Source organism: Populus trichocarpa, chromosome 1 (assembly GCF_000002775.5).
Source record: "Populus trichocarpa isolate Nisqually-1 chromosome 1, P.trichocarpa_v4.1, whole genome shotgun sequence".
Taxonomy (NCBI): Eukaryota; Viridiplantae; Streptophyta; class Magnoliopsida; order Malpighiales; family Salicaceae; genus Populus; species Populus trichocarpa.
The window spans coordinates 30,513,642-30,532,748 of record NC_037285.2 but is presented as its reverse complement, the minus strand read 5'-3'; the positions used below and the strand labels follow the sequence as shown (position 1 = coordinate 30,532,748).

At 32.2% G+C, this 19,107-nt stretch overlaps 1 protein-coding gene across 1 annotated transcript; it reads left to right on the top strand.

Annotated features, from left to right (window-relative positions):
* The first annotated feature begins 8,238 nt into the window (after positions 1-8,238).
* Positions 8,239-12,842, top strand: LOC7465080 (adenylyl-sulfate kinase 3). Its single transcript, XM_024600654.2, has 7 exons — positions 8,239-8,678; positions 8,923-9,063; positions 9,461-9,610; positions 9,792-9,910; positions 10,116-10,200; positions 10,285-10,331; positions 12,462-12,842. The coding sequence occupies exons 1-7, from the start codon at positions 8,477-8,479 to the stop codon at positions 12,558-12,560; spliced, it is 843 nt and encodes a 280-aa protein (XP_024456422.1). The 5' UTR covers positions 8,239-8,476; the 3' UTR covers positions 12,561-12,842.
* Positions 12,843-19,107: the final 6,265 nt, after the last annotated feature.

Below are 19,107 nucleotides of genomic sequence, written 5' to 3'. Positions count from 1 at the left end.
GCGGCCCTGAGATCTGTGAAATTCAAACTGATGACCTCTAGAAAGTACACCCAGAACCTGACCAATTAAATTATATCTGTCAGGGTTAATCCAACTTCTTTTTGTAACTTATTTGAGTGGATCGTGTTTATAAACACACGTGTATGCATGTCTTGTTTGATTGAAGTTAGTTTTAGATTTTTTTTAATTTAAATAAAAAAATATAAATATACTTGATTAAAAAAATTGTTTTGATCCATTTTTTTTTTGTGTTAAAAATACTTCTAATTTAACTCATTATTTTCAAAAGTTATTTGTATAAGTAATATATATATATCTGTTGAATTATGGTTCAGGGTCCAAAATTACATTTCTCTGGAGGAGTACCAGGGAGACTCCTGGCTCTTTCCATACAGCTAGATCAAACTTATTTTCGTGCTGTCTTTTTTCTCTAGGAGGTTGTCATTATGTCGTGTACGTGATAAACGTGTTGGACGGAGTTATATCGGGACAACCACCCCCCACCCCCCAAAAATGTGATAATATTTTTTTTTTAATATTAACAACGATATAAAAATGTTAAAAATTTTAATTTAAAAAAATATATTTTTTAACAAAAGAAAAATGAAATTCACTTTCAAATACTTTCTTAAACCATGTGGTCTAGATTTAATGGATTTGAGTTATTATATTATTGGTTAACCTATATTTTTTCAATGATAGATAAAAAAAAAAAAAAATTCGTAAGTTAACGAGATAATTTATTGATTAATTTAATATTAAACTTGGTTATAATTAATTTTTAAATCAATTTAGCAGACCTAATTATATTTTTAAAGTTAGCTTGGTGGTTACTGAAGTGTACTTTCTTCTTCTTTTTTCAATCCTAACATTCTTTAAAAAATAAGCCCAGTATGATTTGTCAGGTCCCTCTTATTTATTTTGATGCTCGGACAAATTATTGTCGTTTTGAAAGCCTGTCCCACAAAATGATTACTTTGTTCGCGGCAGGGAACATGCCGCGTTGATTGCCTTGAGCTCTTTTTTTTGTCTTTTGAGCATGTTATTTTATTACACTGTCTATTTAACTCGTTTTTTCGATGCTGGCTGGGTAATTATTTTTCATGTAATATTATTTTTTATGTTTTTTTAATATAAAAAAATTCAATTACAAATTGAAAACTCATGATCCTCATCATAAACTCAACTAAACTAAATAATTATTTTCAAAATTGAAAGGAACACATAATTATAAGTGGGAAAATTTGGGGACTAAAATAGGCATTTTCCCCCAAACTTTGTCAAAGCCGCCAATTCCCAAATGTTTTGCATTTTGATCTCACGTCTTTTAATCTCACCTTTCATTAACTAAATAACCTAAATTGGCCTTCAATTTGCCGGTTTAAGGGGAAAATTAAAAAAAAAAATTAGATGAAAAATGTAACAACTCGGCCCAACCTGCCAGATATTGTCCGCTTTGACCTTACCACCCATACGGATTTGTTCTTGGTGACCACGCATGGCCCCAAAACACGTCTGACAAGTTAGCAATTAGCACTACTAATAAGGCTAGCTCCCAAATCCTTACCTGCTAATGTGGGATATTACAATTCACCCTCCTTAAGGAGCTCGATGACCCCGTTGGCACAACCAGACTGCCAGTGAGGCCGGCTCTGATACCAAATGTAACAGCCCGGCCCAACCTGCCAGATATTGTCCGCTTTGGGCCTTACTTCTCTCACGGATTTGTTCTTGCTGACCACGCACGGCCCCAAAATGCATCTGACAAGTTAGCAACCAACATTACTAATAAGGTCAGCTACCAAATCCTCACCCACCGATATGGGATATTACAATAAAAATTCATTGTGGAACTCCATAGTGAATCGCGAAACAGATCTGAACATATCTCAATGTCGTTGTCCAAGTTAGTGTTGATTGCGCCTTACAACTCTCATAACGGTGGTGAGGAAAGTGCGGTAAGATCACCGGTTGAGCTCCACCCACATATTTTTTTCCCTTCCTCTTTCCTCTCTCCCCTCGTAGAAAAACATGCTGGCCCTTTAAAAAAACAAAGAAGTATGGTTATTTATTTGTTGAGTCAAATTATATCCTCAATCTTTTGATTGCAATGTATCTGGTCTTGAATTATTTATTAAGTTAATTTTATTTTCAATTTAATCCTTTAACATTTGATTTTTATATCAAATTTATAATTTGTTTTTTAATTGTAATGTATTTGGTCTTGAATCGTTTATTGAATTAGTGTTTTTTTTCTCAACTTCATCCCTTGACATTTGATTTTTATATCAAATTTAGTCCTCATTCTTTTTATTTTTATTTTAGTTTTTTCTTATCATTTTCTTAATTGAAATTATTTTTCAATTTCATCCTTATAATTTGATTTTTTTTTGTTAACATTTGTTCTTATTCCTTTCAAATCTACATTTTTTTTTTATTTCTCATCTATTTTTTTAAATTTTGTTTTTTTTCAAGTTTATCCCTAATTATTTTGGTTAGTTAAGAATTTTACATTGTTATTTGTTTTGTTTTACTTTTTATATTATGATCCATCCTCATGATCCGTGTCAGAAGTTTTTAAAGATGGATTAGGTTAGCTTTGGTTAATTATTTTTATTTTTCATCCATCGTCACTAGGTTGGTTGAAAATTGGTGTTCTTTATTTTTAATATTTTTTTATAGAGTTATCCCGATATCATATCTCAGGTCATGGATTTAGCAGGTTTACCAAGTTTGACTCGGATAATTTTTTCATTGTTTTTTAATTATTATTTTTTATCTCGAGTCAATGACTATGTAAGAAAAAGAGAATTGTTCTGCACTGTTTATTCATTCTGCAGTTACAGTAGTATATATTACATGAGGAAGGGAAAACACGATCCTATATCTCAGCTAACAATTGCTGAATATCTGCTAATATCTGCTGAATAATCTATAGATGGAAGGTGAATATATGATGCTAATACTCCCCCTCAAGTTGGAGCATGGAGATCCGTAATGCCCAACTTGCTGATAATGCCTGGAAAGCTTCACGGCCTAAAGCTTTTGTGAAGATATCTGCCAGCTGACTATGACTAGGGACGTGCTGGGTGGAGATAAGGCCGACTTTGAGCTTTTCACGAATAACACGACAATCAATTTCTGTGTGTTTGGTACGTTCGTGAAAGACATGATTCTGAGCAATGTGAAGAGCTGCTTGGTTGTCACAATGTAAAAACATAGGCTGGGAGTGGTGGACACCAAGATCATGTAAAAGTGTTTTGAGCCATGTAAGTTCACAAGTGGTGGAAGCAAGAGCGTGGTATTCGGCTTCAGCAGATGAACGAGAGACCGTATGTTGCTTCTTAGTGCGCTAGGAAATAGGACTGGTGCCAAGCTGAATAAAAAAACTGGTGGTGGAACGACGAGTGAGCGGGCAACTAGCCCAGTCCGAATCTGAATAAGCTGACACTTGAAGAGTGTTAATAGAAGGGAAATATAAGCCTTGGCCTGGAGAAGCTTTGAGGTAACGAAGAACACGGACAACAACATTATAATGGGATTGTCGGGGTTGGTGCATGAACTGACTTAAAAGGTTGACAGGGAACACAATGTTAGGACGAGAGATCGTGAGATATATCAAACGGCTAACAAGGCGGCGGAAAGAACTGGGATCATGGAGCAGATCACCATCAGTATTATTGAGCTTGAGATGTTGTTCCATTGGAAAAGAAGAGGGACGTGCACCAAGGTGACCGCTATCAGCAAGTATGTCAAGGGCATATTTGCGTTAAGTGAGGAAGATGCCAGTGGGAGAGCGAGCAATTTCAAGGCCAAGGAAATATTTGAGTTGGTCGAGGTCCTTAAGCTTAAAGCGTTGAGCAAGCATGGCTTTGAAGTTATTAATGTCAGAGAGATCATTTCCTGCCAAGAGAATGTCATCAACATAAATAAGTATGAGAGTGAAGGACTGTCCCCGATGGCAAGTGAAGAGAGAGTGATCCGCCTGTGACTGGGCGAAACCTGCAGTAAGTAAAACAGATGATAATTTAGAGAACCAATTGTGAGAAGCTTGCTTGAGGCCATAGAGTGATTTCTGAAGATGACAAACACGGGCATCCGTCTGTTTGGAATAGCCTGGTGGAGGAGTCATAAAAATATCTTCATCAAGGTCGCCATGGAGGAATGTATTGTGGACGTCCAACTGAAAAAGATGCCAATGACAAGCTGCAGCCACTGCAGAACACATCTAACAGTAACGAGTTTAGCAACATGAGCAAAAGTGTCATGATAATCCAAACCTTCTACCTGAGCATATCCCTTGGCCACTAAGCGAGCTTTGTGTCTCTCTATGGAACCATCAGCCCAAAATTTTGTTTTGAACACCCACTTATTAGCAGAAAAAAAACGTTGAAGAAATATGCTTATAGAAATATGCAGAGAACCACGCTCTGATACCATGTAAGAAAAAGAAAATTGTTTTGCACTGTTTATTTCATTCTGCAGTTACAGTACTATATATTAGATGAGAAAGGAAAAACACGATCCTATATCTCAGCTAACAATTGCTGAATATCTGCTAATGATTCCAAAAATCAAGCCGAAATATATATGCTAAAAATTGTACAATAATCTATAAATGGAAGGTGAATATATGTTGCTAATAGACTAGAATATCAAAAAAAAAATTAAAAAAAAATATTTATGTCGTCTTAATATCTTTTTTACAAAAAAAAAAAAATTTAAAATAGAAGATTTCCGAACAGCTAAAATGTCAATTACCTCTCAAAAAATCAATAAACAGTGGAGAATATGGTAATTTGGTGTTTAATCACCTCTTATGCAATCGTAATCAACTAACAATTAAACTAAAGATTCCAACTTGTATGATCGTCACCATTACGTGGTTGGGAATTTAATCTTGTTAAAATAGGTTTTGGACATTTTAATATTTTAATCGAGGGATGACGTGGATAAGATGTGATAACTAAGATATAAAAAGTTGATAGTTAAGTGTGGGTTTAATCCAAAATATTTAAATTATGGTGGGTTTAGTATATTCTTAATTTTTATTTTATTTTTATTGTTTTGGTTTCTTGTATTTGTTAGATAAGGGATAAATAGTATCTTCGACAGTACTAGCCTCCTCACCTATTACTACCCATGGTTTAGGCTTTATAGGATCTTCAATAAACCACTAGATTAGAATGGTTTTGATTAACAAATTAATTAATTAGAGTGCACGTACATGATTTTTAATCAATAAAACAAAGCATTAATTAGTTTGAGTGTATATTTTATTGAAAATTAAAAATAACAACTGACTTCCAATCGTCTTCAATAAATTTATGTGTACTTAATTAAGAAATCAAATCAGTTGTTTTTTTATTTAAAAGCAGTGTTCGGTGAACTTTATTTTGAAAGTAAATCAGATGTAACTTCAATTATTCATTGGAAAATAAGTTTTATAGTTTTAGTTAGTATTTGTTTTCGACGGGTTTAGCCTGTTATTATGATCAAGTTGCACATTTGACATGATAATTTGAATAAGTTTGAATTAAGATTTTTTTTAAATATTTTTTTATTGTCAAGTTTTTTTATTAATTTATTTATTATCATTATATTTTTTTTATTTGTATTATTTAAATTAGATGAGCTAATTGAACTCAATCAATTACGTAGCCCAACTTTTAAATATGTTTTTGTTTTTTTAGGAACGTCTATGTCACTCTAACATCTAGCTATCTAGTATACTCTAAAATATGATGGGTTAAACAGGGTAAATAAGTGATTTACAAGTTTTTTTTTTTATATAAGCCCCTATTAAGATTAAAAAAGTGTTTGAGAGTATGGTAGCGATTATTTTAAAACAAAATATTTTGTACTCGATAAAACATTAAAATAATATATTTTTAAATTTTTTTTTTACATCAACACATCAAAATGATTTAAAAATATAAAAAAAATAATTAAAAAAATTTAAATTTTAAAAAATACAATTTCAACCATATTTCTAAACATACACTAAAAAATCCAAGCACTTCCTTAGCTACTTTTAAAAGTTAGGTGACATGCAATGTTTTATACGTTTGCCAGTGTTGGGTGCTTTGTAATGGGTTACATTTTTAAATGCTAATAAACTTAAGTAGATATAATTTTTTAATTTGTTTCATCTTTGCCCTTTGCAACTAAGATTATACTTGGTGGTAACGTTTGCTTTTCAAATAATTTTTTGTGCCGAAATGCATGCTAATGATGTTTTTTCATTTTTTAAAAATTATTTTTGACATTAGCACATCAAAACGATCCAAAACATACAAATCATATTAAATTTTAGTAAAAAAAAAAATATTAAATTTTTTAGGAACACGATTTGCACTCGTTCCCAAACGGTTTCTAAATAACTAACAAAATAGGCAAAATTTCGACCAAGAATACCACGATTATTAAAACAGAAAAAAAAAAAAAGGCAATGTCGGCAGGAAACTAGCGAGAAGACCATACTAAAGAGCGAGTGTATACAAAAGACTGTAAAAATTAAATCTTAAAGATAGTAAAAATCAAATGCCAATAGCATAATATTGCAAAGTAGCCTTGGTGTCCATGCTTTGCCGTGGGTCTAGACTAATTTTTTACATGAAAAATGATGTTGAAGTATTGAAAGTTTGTTCTTTTAAAAATAAAAATATATGAATAAGGTCATGGAATAGACTGGATCGAATAGATGGTTTTGTTTTAATTAAAAAAAAATAGAAAATAACAGCATAATTTAATTAGATAAAATAATTTTAAAATATATATATTAATATTGATGATTTTTAATTTAAATATTGTGAATTTAACTATTGCTATTACATCATGAAATAAATCATATTTAATAAAAAATATTTTTTATTATTCCATAAAATCTTCTACAATTCCATTACGTACAAAATATATCCGACAAGAACTACAGTTTCCATAATTTTTTAGCGTATAATAAAATTAGATAAAATATTATCAGGTATAAAATTCACTCTAAACTAATTAAAAAATATATATTAAAAAACTTACAAAAAAAAAAAAAACCGCAGTGCATGTGAACAGTGCAATTCTCTTGCACTGTTCACATGAACAGTGTACTAATGCATACTGTTCATGTTAATTGCATTGTTCACTGAACAATGCAATTACATGAACAGTGCAAGAAAAGAGCCTTCAGCTGCTTCTTTTAATCCCGCGTTTCAAACACAAAAATTGATGGGGCCCATGAACAGTAATCAGTGATTTTTCCGTTACCAAACACTTAGCTCCTGCGTTTTACTTTAAACGCAACTTTTAACGCGTAAACAAACGGTCTCTAAAATAACCTGATAAAAAAAATAAGGAAAATTATAAATTCCTTTTAAAAAAACAATATTAATTTTTCAAACTCGCGATTCAGATTATTAGACTTGAAGCATCCTATAAGGAAAAATCATGAAATCCATTTGACAATCAATCAAATATTGAATGATAAAATTAAAAAAAAATTAATTATACAGAAGGATTAAAAAAAATAATTAAAAAAATGATGATTAAAATTAAAATACAAAGTAAATTTTGGAATAATTACAAAAAACCTTCTATATACTTTGATCCGGTTTTTGTTTTCAAGTTAAGGTTTGAGAAATTACGGTTTCTCCTGAACTTTATACACGCACTAACACTTAACATCCTAAAAAAATCAACAAAAAAATATCTAATTATTTATAGGTTTACCTTTATATCCATTTTAATAACTAAAGAGCCATTGGAGCATCAAAATAACAAAATTATCATCTATAATTTATAATTACAAAATATTTTGTCATTGCACTATATAATTAAAAAAAAAAAGTTTCATTCATTCCCGATCAACTTAATAATAATTAATATGCCATTTGAAAATAACTCAATCTCTTGTTAAGTGTTTTTTTGGTTAATAGACCAAATTGTCGTTGCATTGTTTAAGTAAACAGTACAAATAAATCTAGAGATACATAAAGGCATGCATAGTGCAATTCAATTCCCTTCATCTAGACCTCAGACCACACAACCCAGAAGAAAACGACAGTCTGTCCAGACATGATGGAAGAAGAAGAAAGAAAACATGCAAGTGTCAGACAGACACCTGTGTTGCAAAGAGGGCAGTCCAAAAACATCTCAATCATTCATTAATTCCACAAAATCACTTGGCAATCGCAAGACAGATTATAATCCACTAACCAACCATTCTGCATCGAAATCACGGAATCGTGTCAGACTGTCAGTAATTTTATCAGCCTCAAGAAATAATTAAAATACCCAACCACTTCCATTCCTTCTTGTCGCCTTTCTTTCCTAATTCACGTTTTACAAAACGTTGTAGTAAATTTGTCATGCTCAACAACCCCGTCTTTATCCTCATTACACTCATATTCTGATACATACATTTATACATATAATCATTCGTTACATTTCGTACCATTTTTTGTATGTTTATTTTTTGTTTTGAGCAATGAATACTATCGGTTTTAAGCCAGCACTGCCTGTAATTTCGGGCTCGAAAAAGCTCGGACTTTTTAGCTTCAATGGTGGCAATCAACCCATTGATTTTAAACCGAGAGGGGTTTGCCTGATCAAGGTTGCCATGGAAGAGACACAGACGCTTAAAGTGGATGTTCAGGGCAAGGTGGATAAGTTGGCAAATGGGCATGCAGGTAACTTTTTTTATTGGGTTTAATTTGTGTTTTGTATTAGTAATTGAATTTGGACCAGTTTATTAAAGTTTAGTTGGTGAAAAAAGTACAGAATTCAAGGTTTTTGACTTTTGATCTCGTTTTCTTTCTTGAAAAGTGTCTTGATTAAGGTATTTATTGAGATTGGGATTTATCGATTGGATTCTTGTTCTTCTTTGTATAGTTTGGATTTTGATTTGATTCTTCACATGAGTTTTGGATACAGGGAAAAATCACAGCCATTTGTCTACAATAGGGAATTCAACAAACATAAAGTGGCATGAGTGCCCAGTTGAAAAAATTGACAGGCAGAAGCTTCTCCAACAAAAGGGTTGTGTTATATGGATCACCGGTCTCAGTGGTTCAGGTTTGTCATACTTGGCTCCATTGAATTCTTCTTGTGGTTTTTTTTTTTCAAATAAAAAATTGGGTTGATTGTCAACTGATCGTAGACCAAGTCTGTCTGATGTAAATCAACACTGTTTGACGAGCTTTTTAGTTTTGAGTAAATTCCTGTAGTGTGGTTTTTGTTCTGACTTTTTGAATCAAGGATGGCAGGTTAAATTTTTCTGATTTTAAGTGCTCTCGCACAAACACCCATGAAGCTTAGCGTGCATCGCATTGATTCTATTTTTCGGTTTTTTATTGCCTGACTTTGGGTTTCTGGTGCCACTGTGGGAAAAAAGTTCTAGATTTCTAAATATTTTTTGTATTTAGTCCTCTACCTTTCGTCGTCTTCTTATGTTCTGAAACTCAATTGATAGGGAAGAGCTCTGTGGCATGTGCCTTGAGTCAAATGCTGTACCAGAGAGGAAAGTTGTCATACATTCTTGATGGCGACAATGTCAGGCATGGCCTCAATCGTGACCTTAGTTTTAAAGCAGAAGACCGTGTTGAGAACATAAGGAGAGTTGGTAAGCATTGTATTAATTGCTTACATCTTGTGATTTTTCCTTACAAGTATTACTTGTTATACCATCACGCGTGACAGTGGGGATGTCTACTCAGTTAATAATGGTTGATTAATAGTGATCTGCACTCATGGACCTTTGGATGGTTGAGTATGGAATTTTGTAATGTCTCCTTTGTGTTTAGGGGAGGTAGCGAAACTATTTGCAGATGCTGGATTTATTTGCATCGCCTGCCTGATCTCTCCGTACAAAAGGGATCGGGCTGCCTGTCGAGCAATGTTACCAAGTGGAGATTTCATTGAGGTTGGTGCTTCTCCAGTTTGTGATTGCTTTATTTAAACTGCAAAGTTTAGCAAGTCGGATTTTATTGCAGTTCTTTGTTATCTTTCCTTTGCTACTTAGTTTGGGATCCAACCTTCAAATGTTGCTCATGCTGCCAATTATGCCTGATCAGATGATGAAATGTTGCTCATATTGCTAAATATTCTGACGAGGCTTGTCATAACAGGTGTTTATGGATGTTCCCCTCCGAGTTTGTGAGGACAGAGACCCAAAAGGCTTGTATAAGCTTGCTCGTGCTGGGAAGATCAAAGGTATTCTTAGGGAACTGCAATGCATCTGAGTTGTATTGCATGAATTAACTGTAAAGAGCTCTGATGTTCATCTATATCCTGCAGGTTTTACTGGCATTGATGACCCATATGAATCACCATTGGATGCTGAGGTAATTGTGCAAAGTAAAAAAGAATATTCTGGTCAACATAAATGCTCAGATGCACAGTAAAAACATGCTTATGGATCTGCTTTTTGTTTTTCTTTCATTTGGATGATCGATTTTAATGGAACCTTATTACTGATACCCCCAAAAAGTTCAAGTAGGTTGGAGTAAGATTTATGTCTTGGATAATTGGTTAATTTTTTAGTTCTGACAATTTGATTTATTATTTCTAGCCAAGGTAGCTGGAAGCGGGTACTTGATACTTGCAAAAAATCTAATTTGATGAATTTGAACTCTCCGATGATTAAGTTAGTAATTTTTTTTAGAGATAATACAATAATATTACATAAAGATACTCTGAAAATAAATATGCAATAGAAAATAAAGATTTCAAACCTTTTATTTAAAGAATTCATGGTCTATTTATAACTCATAAGTCTTTTTATAAAGAGAAGAGGCTAAAGTGCAATATATTACATTGATAGTATTAAATAGGAAAAATATCATTAATATATGTATTAATATTTATGAAAAATATCATTGATATCCATATTAAAGAAGAAAAATATCTCTAACATATGTATTAATGTTGATTGAAATATGGTGGCCCTTAAAAAACTTTTACACAATATCTCTTACACACATTAATATTAATATTGATGGAAATATGGTGGGTTTTTAAAGGATTTTTATATATACACCTAATAAGTGTAGGGAGAGTAAGATCCAAAATATAATTGTACTCAAAAGAGGTAAGTCTTTCTCTTGGCTAAGCCCAAAAAAGTTGGGTCTGTCTTTTGGCTGATCTCAAGGGAGGTGGGGTTTTTTGGAGCCCTTAAATCTGGATTTATAAATAGCTCGCTTAAGTCTTTGTGATGTTTATATGCAAAGACTTGTAAAAGTATCTAGTATAATGAGTTTATCGATTTTTTTTTGTATGAGAAGTGGGGTGAAAATCTCGGTTAATATACCAGGGAGCCTATGTGTAAAGGTATGCTCCATGTTTGAAAATTTTTTTTATAAGTATGAAGAGGTGAACCATGGAGGAACTAATACTTAGAACATTTTCGAAGAGAGTGAGGTGAAATCATGGAAGAATCTATATTTAGAAAACTTTTATAATAGGTAGAAAAATCCAATAAATGTGAGCCTATATTTAGAAAATATTCTAAGAGGTTGATGAGAGCAAATCCTTATCATCGTTCATATTTAGAAAATTTTCAAGGGGCAAAGAGGACATACCTATGTCGACGCCCATACTTAAAATTTTTTCTAAGAGGTGGAGGGGAACTCAAGGAGGATGATGATGTTGCATTAAGGAGATCAAGTCAATCCCTTTCTTAGAGAATTATTATATTTTTTTTAAGAGATGAAGGCATGTGGTCTTCCTAGTGATAACATGGGGCATAAGAGCCCCCTCTAGAGAGAGAGAGACCCAACCTGAGAGTGTAAGATTCAAGATCATCCATGGAGATAACATAAGGCTCGAGAGTTTTTTTGAGGACTCTTTAATGATTCATAATTTATTTGTAATCCATGAGTCTTTTTATAAAGATGAGAAGATAAAGTGTAATATTATCTTAATAGTATTAAAGAGAGAAAACATCTCTAATATATATATTAATGTTGATAAGAAATATCTCTGACATATGTATTAATAAAAAAAAATATCTCTGACATATATATTAATAAGAGAAATGTCTCTGCCACATGTATTAATATGGATGAAAATTTGGTGTGCTGTTACAAAACTTTTACATACTATGTTCTACACAATAAATGGAGGTGGGTCCTTTTCTTGACTGAACCCAGGAAAGGTTTAATTCTTTTCTTTACGGAGCTTAAGAAAAGGATGGTTTAATTTATAGATGGTATTTTGTGCCATTTAATATGGGTTTATTACTTATAAATTGTGGGACTCCTGGTTTGGTTCTTCCTTTACTATAATTGCCTCTATTCTGTTACCTTAACAATTATGTTGCTGGCTTGTATTTATATTTACCGATGTGTTCGGTTCATCTCTTACTGAGTTACTTGTTTCACTGTCATTAACTAATTCCTCTACCTGCTCGCAACATTCATGCATATCATCAATATATGTATTTGGTGTTTAAATGTTCGTTTACTTTTTTTCAGATAGTATTGCAATGCAACACAGGAGACTGTTCTACCCCATGCGACATGGCTGGAAAGGTGATTTCTTACTTGGAGGAAAAAGGGTATCTCCAGGCATAAAGTTATTGCTGCGGCGGTCTTGACTCTGAGCCGCTGACGTCTTTGTTAATGTTGTATCAATGGCAACGGTGGAAGCTGCTCACTTCCCTAGTTGCTAAATATCAAATATATTGATTAGGCTTTTGGTGTTTCGTCAGTTAATTTATCGATTAGCTAACGCCACCATCTTGGCCTCTGCAAGGCCGACGAAAATTTCATTTCTTTTGATTTGTATGTATTAATAAAGCTGGAATTGGTTTGGGAAATATGTAGAATGCCTACGAAAAGCTTGTTTGCCATGTAGTTATATCTAAAAAAAAGAAAGTAGAAGAACGTGTATTAATTCGTATTTGATTTTTATTATTATTAATTAATAAAAACAAAAGTTATTAGTTAGTGATGATTTTGATTATTAAATAAGTTAAAATTGGTGTTAATAAATTTTATTATGTGAAGAGAGTTTTATGGTATTTGTTTTAAGTTTTAATGTATTTTTTATTTAATGAATAATAGATAGAATATAAAAGAAATAAGAACCCGGCCGAGAGTATCTGGTGATATTCCTATTACTTAGCCAGCGTAAGGAGGTTTCTTAGCTAAACATTTCACAAGTAACAAGAAGAAAAGCAAAAGAACGCATTGATTTATGCATCTGGCCCTATGACTTGTTACCCAACAAAATTTGCAACAAATAAATAACATGAAAAAATAAATTCAACTAAAAAAATTCATATGAAAAAAAATTTAAAATTCCTATAAATAAATCAACTAAAAATTGATCTCATATGAAAAAAAAATCCTACAACAACATTCATACAATTATTAAGTACAAAAACAATTAAAAATAAAATAAAAAACAAATATAGTGAAAAAAACACGAAAAAAGAAGAATTTTTTTTTTTTACCTTAATGTAGTTGCAAGTGAAGATAAGAAGAGAAAGAAAAACAAATTCGTAAAGTATACTAATAAAAAAAACTGAGAAGAAAAAATAAGAAAGGAGAAGAAGATATACCCGAGCATGGAGGAGAAGAGAAGGAGTTGAGGAGAGAAGAGAAGAAAAAGAAGAAGAAAAAGACATACCTGAGCATGGAGAAGAAGAGAAGGAGTTGAGGAGAGAAGAGAAGAAGAAGAAGAAAAAAGGAGATGGGTCTGTTGTGAAATTAGGGATTCTAGGCTTTTTATTGGGGCGTTTACCGACGGTTTTACGAACGGATAATTAGATATTAATATTTTTAATCATTCCGTCGGTGATTTCGTCTATAATATTTAATTTAAATTTTGAATTTAATAAAAATTTTTCAGAAACCGCCAAATATCACTGACGACTTTTCAATCCGTTAGTGATTTCGTCTGTAATATTTAATTTAAATTTTTAATTTAAATTAAAATTTTCAGAAAACCGCCAAATAACACCGACGACTTTTCAATCCGTCAGTGATTTTGTCTGTAAAGAACAATAATTAACAGTGCAATTGGGAAGTGAATTCCAAAGCTCTCTATAAAATACCGACGGAATGTTCCGTCGGTGATTCCCTTTGTAATTAATATGATGAATAGTGTTGATAGTTTACCAACGATTTTACTGACGGAATTTATTCCGTCGGTAAAAATGGCACGTCATTATTTTTTTTGCTTTGTTTTAATTATTTTTTTCCTACTGTAATTCCCTCGGTAAATACCGAGGGAATATGTCCGTCAGCAATTTACCAACAAAAATATTTCCTCATAACTTTCTGGTAGTGTCTCTCTTTAAACCCTTTATTACTTTCTGTTGATATTCCTTTTCTCTCTATGTATCTTTCTGCTTTCTTTCTCACCAGCCTCGAACTCTTGACTTAAGCATGTGTTCTTGAAAACAATGCCACAAGGGAGGCCAGTTCAGTTTCCTCTTATTTTATCTTCTTAAATAGTCATTTGGTCTCTGCTACATTGGGTTGTGCCTCGTGTTGTCTGAGACAAATATATACTAATAGTACGTCTAGTCAAATGGACTGCAACAGTCACGGGCTAGCATTTATATGGTGTTGTGAAGATGGTCTCAGACTCTAAGCTCATGGCTTTGGCTCGGATAAAATAATCCCAGTTGTCGCGGAAGTGTTTTCTCCTGAACATTTAACAATTTCTTTCAAGTGAATTTCTTATGTGCCAGTAACTAATTCTTTTTTATTTTAACGATTAAGGTTTCATAGGACCATCTTTTGTACGATGAAAGCCATGAGTTTGGGTGATTAATAGTTTTTTTTTTTAAAAAATAAAATAAAGAAAAGCAATAACAGCTTTATGCCTTTATATATCACAAAAAAAAAACTGATTATTTCTCCCAAACAAAGAAAGGTGGGAAAGCAAATTGGATTATTGAAAGAATGTTTTTTCTATTTTCTCTTCGAGTGTATTTCTGTCACCAGCCTCGGACCCTTGACTTGAAGAGTACTGTGCATGGTGGTAACAGTACTGGATCAACAAGCCACGAGCGAGGCCGCTGCAAAGATTCGTTATTTTATTTACTTAACCGATGATTAGCGAGGCACAACTTTTTTCAAAATGCGCCAAACTGGGCGGGCTTGTAATTTGAATGCTGTTGGAGTTGATGTGAGAAAGGAGGCCTACACAAGCCACGCTGTGTTCGCAAGTTCTTGAGCATCTCACCTTATCAGCTTTTTGAAACCCTAAGCAACAGCTTTAAAATTGTTATTCTTTACTCTTTGTATATAAATTAGGCACCGGAAATGAAATAAATATTCTTTTCAGCGAAATCAAATAAGCCCAGAAATGAAGTATATATACAGAGGCCAATGTATGTCTAGACAGGCAGAGATACCTCAAATTCAGGATCATCTCTGAAGGAATGGAAAGCAGATTCAAGCCGGTTTAAAGGATATATTAGGGTTTCAAGTACATAAAATAAGAGAGTCATGGCAAATGTACAAATGTTCTGATTCCAATAGCAACAAGAACTTGGTGTAGAAACGGAGATCACACCGGATCCCCCTTCGGTTATTAGATGGCAGACACATTTACTATATAAAAAAGGAGAAGATTCCCAGTTTTCTTTCTATACAATGACAGCGCAAACAGCGAATCCCAAGAACTGATTAGCACTAGTTGTGATTTGATATTTTCTCATGAAGACCCTTGTGTATATATTCTAATAGCTGAACCACTCCGGGACTTCCAACCCATGGAATATGGATACATAATCTAAATCTAATTCGCTCACCAAAATTTATCCAACCCACCAGATCCCTGCACCAGAAAGAGAGAGAAATATACAAAATCATCATCGTGATTTTTATTTATAAACAGAGAAAGAGCGGGAGTGAGGAATTTACCTTAATATATATTGATGTCGCCATCCGACGAATTGTTAACTACGCGTCATCCATAATTTTAAAGCGTTCGTTCTGACCCAATTTATAGCTATCAGAAAAACTGATGATATTCTCAGTAGCAGCTTCATACTCTTTCTCAGCTCGTGCGAATATGCTTTCTATTGATTCAAGAGAGATGCAACCCTTAACATTTCAATGATGTAGAGTTATTGGAAGCTCTGGTAACCATCGAAGCGATTTACAATGCTCCAGAATAAGTTCAGTTAGCTCAGGAAGTTGCTTGATGTCAGCTGGCATCTTCTCAAAACTATTCCGCGTTAATGTCAATTTTCTCAATGACAGCAAAGAGCCAAAGCAGTTGGGAATTTCTAACAAGCCACAGCTTATCTCCAAATTCAAATATGGGAGACAGTCCAATTTATTTGTGCATAATGCTAATGACCTTGGTTTCTCTGGCAATTCATTCAGCCTACAACAACCCCTTACATTAGGTGTTTCAAGAGATTCTAGACCATGGATGTTGTTTGGAAGACTTGCTAGCTTGTTGCAAAGACCAAGATCAAGCTCTATGAGACATTTAAACTCGCTAATGTTGTTTGGAAGGCTCGCTAGTTTTTAGCAAGAAAAAGGATCAAGCTTTGCAACAAGACATTTCAACCCTGTCAATGCTGTCCGGCGATGTACATGTTTTTTTTAATTAAAAAAAATAGAACTTTCATCATTGGCTCAATTGATTTTAATAAATTCGGCTAATCTAAAAACACCAATAAAAAATACAATAACAATAAATGAAGAAAAAAAACTAACAATAAGAAAAAGGTTAAAAACCCCGACCCAAACCCATTTAGGTTAGCACGTCAAATATATGACTTGACTGCGATACCAGAGTAACCTTATCAAAGCAAATTGAATAAATTATTAAACTTAATTATCAAATAATCAAATGTTTAAAGGTGAAACTGAATTTTTTTAAAAAAAAAAACAACAAAAAAAACCCCGAGTCAAACTAAGTCAACCCACTAACCTCGTGATCATGACTATAAAATTGGAAAAGCCCCATAAAAAGAAAACCTAAAAATAAAAGCATGGAGACCAATTCTCAATTAATCAAATGATGGAGGTTTTATCTGATAACGAATAAAAAACTAAATGAGAATACGATAACCTCATGGAAAGTAAAATGAAAATAAATTCGAAGCTCAATTGCTAGCAAACAAAATATTGAAGAAAAAAAAAATTAAAGAACAAAAATATAATCCAATAAAGGTCGAGAAAACCCAACCAGAGTCCACCCATATTAGCATGAAAAGCCTGTGACCTGATTGTCATAATGAGTAATCCCATTAAAAAAATCAATGAAAAATCAAATAGAAAACAAATTATCAAACCAAGCAAACTATCAAACAACCTAATGTTGAAGGACGAAATAATTGAAGTAATTTTAAAAATAAGTGAAAAAACAAATAGAAAACAAATTAAAAATAATAATAATGAAGTCTGGTCTCTAATTAAATAAATATTGAAGGATGAAACTTAAAAAGACATGAGCTTAAAAAAAGAAAAGAAAAAAAAAGCAAACTTAGACGTACCTAGACCTGGGTTCAATTTAATTTTGAAGAATGAAACTGGAATTTTTTTTTGCCAAAGTACAAAAAATAGCAATTATAACAATAAGAATCAAATTTGATAGGAGAAAAAACCGAGGGAGGATGAAATCGCAAAAACAATTTAATTTTAATAATTATCTCAAATAAAACAAATAGTAATCAAAAGCATGAGAACTAAATCTGATAAATAAATAAAATTAAAAAAAGGATGAAATTGAAAATTAAATTCTAGTTTAATAAATTACTTCATATAAAATAAATAATAATTAAAAGAATATGGATCAAATCTAAAGGAGAAAACAATTGAAGGGCCGCCTTGAAATTTTGAAGAGCCAGACATGAAAATTGAGGAGAAAAGAGAAAAGAAAATAAAATAAAAAAGGCCACCTGCATCAACCAGAGACATCATTGGCCGCACTTGCTGCCGGATAGTGGAGGGGCCACCACGACAATTCCAATGGTGCCGTAGAAAATAGTGTTTGGTGATTAGAAGGCCCCACACTTGCCGCTCGAAGGGCTCGAGAGACACCTACGTGTTGACGCGTGCATGGGCGGAAGTGAGGGGGGGCAAGCAGGGGCCCGGGCCCCCCCTCAAGACATTTTAATTTTTAAAGAGGAGGGGTGTTATATTAGTGAGTCTTAATTGATTATCACTTTACTTTTGATTTCCTAATTCACTCTTGAACTACGTGGGAAGAAAAAAAATATGAAGGCATTACTTTGTTAAATAAAAAACAGAGTCATTAATTTATCTTAATATAAATTTTATAGGCTGCAGTCGATCAAATAGATAAATAAAAATATAAATTACGAGTAAAACATTTTTACAAAAAAAATTGAAGCAGAGTTATCAATTAATTTATCTTTCATCAAACACAACAAGGTAATTTAAATATAAAATCTATTTTTGTTTTATCTTAATATAAATTATGTAGGCTGCAGTCGATCAAACAGAGAAATAAAAACATAAATTGCGAGTAAAATTTTTTTACAAAAAAATTGAAGCAGAGTTATCAATTAATTTATCTTTCATCAAACAAAAACAAGGTAATTTAAATTTAAAATCTATTTTTGTTTTATTTTGAGATGTTTGTTAATAATTTGATGAGGTTCTTTTATAATTCTACCATTTTTGCTCTTTTTTTTTCTCAAATCTGCTAGTTCTATCAATTGTTTTTTAAATTCTTGTTATAGTGATTTTTTTCTAATTAATTAGATATATTTTATTGGTTTGTTTTGATTATGCTTAGATCTTTATTTTATGTTTTGTTTTTAGCAGAGCCACCAAAATTATCAATTTTTTCTTACGATATATGTTTTGATTTTAGGTTGAACGATGAACAAACTAAGAAGAATTGATTCTTTATTATTTTTTGCTTTATTTCAAAGTTTATCAAACATAAATAATGCTTCGCTTTAGCTAATATTTCTTATATACTTTGTATGTTTATATTTGATAGGTATAAAGACCAACAACATTAAAGTGATGGATACATTATGAAGATAAAATTAACTTCATTGCTTTGACTCAATTTGATATTGCTCTAAACCTTTTACCTTATACAAAGGTCATTATATGTTTGTAGTAAGTTATTTGAATAAAATTAAATTATACAGGTTTTGTTTTACAA

Coding starts and splice junctions, on each gene's coding strand:
- LOC7465080 (XM_024600654.2), top strand. CDS start 8,477: ATGAATACTATCGGTTTTAAGCCAGCACTGCCTGTAATTTCGGGCTCG. Junction 9,611..9,791: donor TGAGAACATAAGGAGAGTTG/GTAAGCATTGTA, acceptor CTTTGTGTTTAG/GGGAGGTAGCGAAACTATTT. Junction 9,911..10,115: donor CAAGTGGAGATTTCATTGAG/GTTGGTGCTTCT, acceptor TTGTCATAACAG/GTGTTTATGGATGTTCCCCT.